Source organism: Nematolebias whitei, chromosome 7, assembly GCF_014905685.2.
Source record: "Nematolebias whitei isolate Nwh7 chromosome 7, NemWhi1, whole genome shotgun sequence".
NCBI lineage: Eukaryota > Metazoa > Chordata > Actinopteri > Cyprinodontiformes > Rivulidae > Nematolebias > Nematolebias whitei.
The window spans coordinates 38660319-38666791 of NC_056504.1; the positions used below are offsets into that span (position 1 = coordinate 38660319).

Here is a 6473-nt window from a genome sequence, read left to right on the forward strand (position 1 = left end):
TTATGCATCTTAACAAATCCTCAAAAGATCTTTAGTTTAAGGGTAAAACATACTTTATAATTGCTTCATTAATATGTACCTGATATGTTACCTTATATATTTTATTGTAGTAAAAAAAAAAAAAAATCACAAAGTAATATATTACATCATATTATTCCTAATATAATATTTATATGAAAAATTGGCTTGACTTATATCCCTTTCGGCTTGAAATAATACAGCCACGTGAGCGCGCACGTACGAGGCACACAAGTCACCGCCCATTGCGTCTGCGCGCTCCCTCAGCCTCTCCGTCAGCGCGCCTGCTCCGTGCAGGATGCTGAATTGTAGGTGATGATGGCGGAAGGGGAGCGACGTTGAGTTTCGTCTGAGTCCTCACCACAGCTGTAGAACCGTCTACAACATCGTTTCTCTCCGTCGAGAGCTATCCGGAGACGATGGGGAACGAGGCCAGCATGGAGGGGGAGGGACAGCCGGGACAGGCGGGCCCCGCCGTCCCTGCAGCAGGTGCTCCGGCTTCCATTTCAGCACCACCGGACTCTGGACAGCTCATCAAGCCGAGCAACGGAGCGCCAGCCGGGGGAAGTGGCTCTGCGTCCGGCCCGGGGATTAACAGGTAGCCGCGATAGCTAAGAGGCTTCACCGCCGAAGTGTGGCTTGAAAACGGGGAGGAGGTTGTACGGGAGCGAGGTGCTTTCCCGACATTAGTCCACAGAGCAGACGCTGGAACAACCGACTGCGGGCTGATAGACTTGAATGGGCGCTCAATTATTTATTTCAATATATCCCTGTCAGCACAATTCACCACCTCTTCTTGATACCTTTAGCAGCAACTCTTTGCTACTTAATGCCACCTTGGTTTACATTTAAAACGCGAATGTGGAAATAATAATAATAATACTAATAACGCTTTGAAGACGTTTCAGCAATTTCTACGCCCTTTTTACGATGATACATTCAGGTGTCATGAATGAAAATGGGACGTTTCCAACTCTCCTACTGAAACAAGGGCCACGCAAACGTGAATACTCGGTTCTGGGGAACATAATTTCCCCTCATATGCTCAAATGCTAAATTAGTAATGTAGATGATGCAAAGTGCACTGCACCTCGCGTTGAAGGGATGGGTCGGTCCTATTACTGCTTTCACATGAGTACCAGTAAATCCAGAGTCATTCTGAAAAACACACACACACACACCTTCCTCCTTTCCCCTGTATCCTCATGACAGTGTGTGTAGAATGTCAGTGCTCCCATCTGATATCTCCAACGTCATTGAGAGCAAAGCACCGAAAAACGCAGAGCTACAGCAATCAGATCTCAGCCTCAGATCAATATGCTGTTAGAGAAAATAGTTTTTCACCACCACAGCTGCACAGAAAGGCTCATTTGGTCTGGGGAGGGGTGTGTGTGTGAGCGGCGTTGCATCTTTTTTTAATGAAATCCAGACGCTCGGCTCAGTCAGACATGGCACCTTTTTACAAGACTGCTCCCCTCTTACTGATCCTTCCACATTTGAACACTGTTACCTCATAATAGCCCATACGACGCTGGTCAAACACGAGCCCCTCTGAGATCAATGATCACATGTGCTGTAACAGCTGGCAGGTCTGTCTTTCCGGCGTGAGGGCGTGTGGAAGGGATTACCCTCCTAACAAGATCTGATATTGCCTTGATTACACAGTTCAACAGTTGTAGACCTGAACCCACACACGCTGGATTTGCCACACCTATGGAAAATCTCTACACTTGCAAACCTTTGTAAGGGAAAATTTCAAGCAGGAGGTTGGTCCTTTGGAAGATTTGTTATTGCCTGCTGGCAAAAGGTGAAGGCAGACAATAATGTTTTGTCCATGTTTGTGTGTATTTTTGTTTCGGTTTGTGTGCCTGTCTGTTACCAAATATCTCATGAACCACTCTACAAATTTAAATGAAGATTGTAAATGGCAAATGGACTGTACTTCTATAGCGCCGTCCTGTCTTATCAAGATACTCAAAGCGCTTTTCACTACATGTGCCCTTGTTTATCCATTTATACAGCACTCTACTATCAGTGTACAAAGATTAATAAGTGCTTTTAGACCACATTCATACACTGATGGGACACACATCGGAGGCAATGAGGGGTTCAGTGTCTTGCCCAGGGACACTTCAGCATGTGACTGCTGGTGGAATCGAACCCTAACTCTCCCATTGGAGGACGACTGCTCTAACCACAGCCAAAGTTGTAGATAGTGATTGATGAATGTACATCTACAAAGGAGTACATTTTAAAGTCAACCCAATTCAAGATGGCTGCCACAGCCAACTGACCTCAGAAACACACAAAAACTATCTCATAAACCAATGCACAGATTTTAATTAAACTTTCAGAAGGTAATTATTGACTGTACATCTACAACTCATCCACATTTGCAGTCAGTCCATTTGAACATGGCTGCCACTGCTAGTCAACGCAGTAATCGTTACAACTCTTGAAATTACAGCCACTGAGCTACATTTTGTCCGGTAGTAGCTGAGTCATCCTCAACACATTCCTCACGAGCTACGAGATGACGCAAAATCTTGCACTATTACCTGAGATCACATTTAACAGCATTTACAAAATTTGACCTAATGGCTATAACTCTATTCTTTCTCGTTATAGGATGGTTTTATTTGTTGATGTGAATTATTATTAGGGTTGTTAGGGTGTGATGTGGGCTTTACATGTATTTTAGATTAGTTTATGTATATATTTTTTAATTATTGTTCAGTTATCTGTATATTTGTTAGGAAGAACCCTCACTGTTTGGTTTGTGCGTTCATCGTGGTGCTGCTGATGTAAACGCTCATAGCTTCCTTGTAATCTCATGACTCTTTCATGTGTTGATTTCTCTCTGGCATCCACCCTTAGGTATCTTATAATGCGACGGCAAGTTCTGAGACGTAGTGCGCCACAAGACAGAGAAGCAAATTGAGAAGCGGGGCAGAAAGAAAGAGAGATCGTTTCTTAAGATCATAATTCTTGCTTTAAAATGATCTTTTTACCAAGAGCGTTTGAGAAACAATGAGACAGCTTCTGGTGGTAGATTAGATCAAAGACTCACTTTAATGAGGTGAACAGGACAGCTTCATGTTACATTATCCAGAAGTAAGTTACATGAATGACATTTTTACTCTTTTCAGGCCACATAACCGTGCGTAAAGTCTCAGTTTGAGAATTAAATCTGAGCTCTTATAGGAATCTGTGATGTTACAGTATTCGGCCAAACTTTCTGCTTCACAGAGCACTACAGTAGTTGTTTTCTTCTCTTGTCATAACAGCGTTGACTAAGTGCACAGTCATCCTGATCTGCTGAACATTGCTGAAGAGCATCCTGACACGGGCTCCAAATATTTCCCGTTTACAGCCGTGCGCCTCTATGTTGCTGATCATCCTTAACCATAAAACTACTGGTTCCAAATAATGTGTAGGTAACCCATTCTTCTGTGGATCCCTTCAGTCTTCGGGGTTTATTTCATGTGGCTTGTTCCAATGTGGCCCACAGATGCTTGATTGAGTTTGGATTTCTTTCTAATTCTCATCAAAGCTGATCCTGGTTTTAAGTGTGCTGTGACACATTGTCCTGCTGGTCGGAGGACACTGATGTCACAGAGTCTGGTTGCCATGAGTCAATCTAGCTGTTTTTGTCTATTTTCTATAATTTATTCTTCTCAAATTATATGCTTTCTTTTATGATTGTCTACTGTTGTCGTCACTCTTTGTTAAAAACAGGTCTCTCTTGTAAATGAGTCCCCGAGGCTCAATGAGACGAACCTGTATAAATAAAGGTTGAATGAATGAGGATGTGCATGGTCTGTAACTGCTGTAATGTGGGTGGTGCATGCACAGGTTTGCCTGTTTCTTTTAAATACTGAAAGCCACAGCTTAACATAAAAAAAAAATTGTCTTGAAGCAAAATTCAGTGGTGGCTACTGGACTCTACTTGTTCGTTATTTAACTGTGTATTTTTACTTCTAATTATTGTGTTTCAGAACAGAATTAGTGAATAATGGGACTTTGTTTCATATGCTATAAATGTGGACATACTTGATTCTTGTTTTTGTGTTTGCTGGAAATACTGAATCCAGATAACGGAACACGTCATATCCACGTTAATAGCGTCTGTATTTATGTTCTCAGATGTAACGTTCAGAGACTATGTTCTCATGATTAATTTATATTCAGTAGTACGAACTCTGTGCGCTTTGTGACCCAGACATAAGAAATGGTTCTCATTACCTCAGACTAAATTCTCAACACACAGTTCTTTATTTTCTTGAAATTTACATATAGAAAGTAAATACCTGTTGTGCTTATGAGAGATTGGTGGAAAACTATAAACTATTATTAGATTACAAGTAAATTAAAAAAGAGCCTCTAAATGTTGTATAGTTCTACACAGTTTTCTAATTTTTTTTATATATACGTTTTACTTTGTACTTGCCACTTAAGTAATATTTGCTTCAAGCTGATGTTCTAAAATGTCCTAATCATAGCTTCATCAAAGTTCATGCTCAGTAATCCAGATAAAAATATCAAACATCGTTTCCCGATGCATGCTCAATAATCCAGGTAGAAAAATCAAAAAAAGTTAAGTCTGGTCCTCTGGACATTCAAAACAAAACAAACAAACAAAAAAAGTAGAAATGTTTCGTCTTTCATCCGAAAGACTTCTTCAGTCTCTGGCAAAAAAAAAGGCAACCTTCAGGTTTGTGACAACTGGCATGGTATCACCATGTCATTACCATCAAGTCTTCTGCCGAATCCTCATGGACAGAACTAGCTCTGCTATTGACAGCAAGCTGAGACAAGAACAAACTGGATTCAAAAAAGGAAGAGAATGTGTAGACCAGTTAGTTGCTCTCAGAAACATCATAGAGCAATGTCTGAAATGAAACAGTCCAATACCTCAATTTAATCGACTTCTAGAAAGCTTTTGACAGCCTGCACTGTGAAACCTTGTGGGAGATTGTAACATCCTATGACCTATCTTCTAAGATAGTAACTTTGATAGGGTTGTTTTACCATCATTTTGAGAGCAGCGTCATATTGGATAGCAAACTGTCAGACTGGTTCCTCGTAGAGTCTTGGGTTAGACAAGGCTGTCTCATCTTATTCCTAGTTGCCATTGACTGGATCATGTGAAAGACTGCATCACACAAACCAAGAGGCATCCGGTGGACTCATTTTTCCATCTTGAAAATCTTGATTTTGCTGACGATCTTGTGGTCTTATCCACAAAAATGAGTTATCTACAGAAAACAACAAACAGAAGTCTACATTGCTTTGCTCAACAGACTGGTTTGAACATCAGTACCATCATAACCCATGTCTTGTGTATCAATCTAACATTAGATGCACAAGTCACTGTGGATGACATGTCACTTTTGGTTGTTACGGAATTTTCTTACCTTGGAAGTCTTAGCACTAATAACACAATTAGCAATGACATTTCAGCACAGTTGGGAAAAGCATGTGTTGCTTTTGCCAGACTGTGGCCTATCTGGAAGTCAAAGCATTATCACCTCCAAACCAACAGTAACATTAAATCTGTTTTGCTGTATGGTTCTGTGTGTTGGAGTGCGACTTATTGATACGAGAAAAATGGATGACTTTCACAACAGCTGTCTAAGGAGAATATGTGGTATATTCTAGACCATAAAAGTGACTAATGACCACATATACTAGAAAACTGAGTGTGACCATTTAAGGCTGGAGATAAAACACCATCATCTTAAAAGGCTGGGTGACATATTGAGGATGGACAGTCAGTGTATACATAAAGTAGTGTTGTATGTAAAAGGAAACAGGGAAGGCCAAGAACAACATAGTGAAGGCCAGTGACATCAGAGCTGCAGGAGATGAATCTTACCTGGAGTGAAGCACAGCATGTGGCCAGTGACAGAAGCAAATGGAGACAGTTGATAGTGGCCTTACGTCCCAAAAGGGACAAAGAGGACTAAGCTATGTATGCATTGCCTACCTGGATCTTATACCCTGCTATTATGTGTTGTATTGTCTCAGGAGCATCTTTGCACAGCCTGCATCTTGGGCCTAATCTGGCATGGTAGACCTTGGCCTCTATTAATCTTGTGCTGAGGACCTGTTCTTGTGCTGCCACAGTTAGTGCCCCTGTGCTGTCCTTCAGTCCAGCTCAAATTGATTGATATCAGCCACTTCCTGAATCTGCTGGTGGTACATGCTTTGCAGGGGCTTATCTTTCTATAATGGCTTCTCTTGTTCTTCTTCACATTGGGTTTCTTCGGTTGCCAGAGACATTCCCTCATCAGTTCATCATCAGGAGCTTTCCTTCTGATGTACTGTAGGATCTTAGTTGTCTCATCCTGTATAGTAGCTCAGACGCTCAAAAGTCTTCTGCTTCCCTCCTTTCTCGTAGTGTATAGTCTCATGGTGCTCGCCATGGGGTGAAACCCTCCATAAATATACAG

General features: G+C 41.4%; 1 protein-coding gene across 1 annotated transcript in view; it reads left to right on the forward strand.

Moving 5' to 3' along the window:
* The first annotated feature begins 313 nt into the window (after positions 1-313).
* bsnb (bassoon (presynaptic cytomatrix protein) b) overlaps positions 314-6473 on the forward strand; it is a 95007-nt gene continuing 88847 nt past the window's right edge. The window contains exon 1 of the mRNA XM_037678847.1: positions 314-616. Coding sequence (XP_037534775.1) covers positions 438-616 — 179 coding nt within the window. The 5' untranslated portion in view covers positions 314-437. The remainder of the gene's footprint in view (positions 617-6473) is intronic.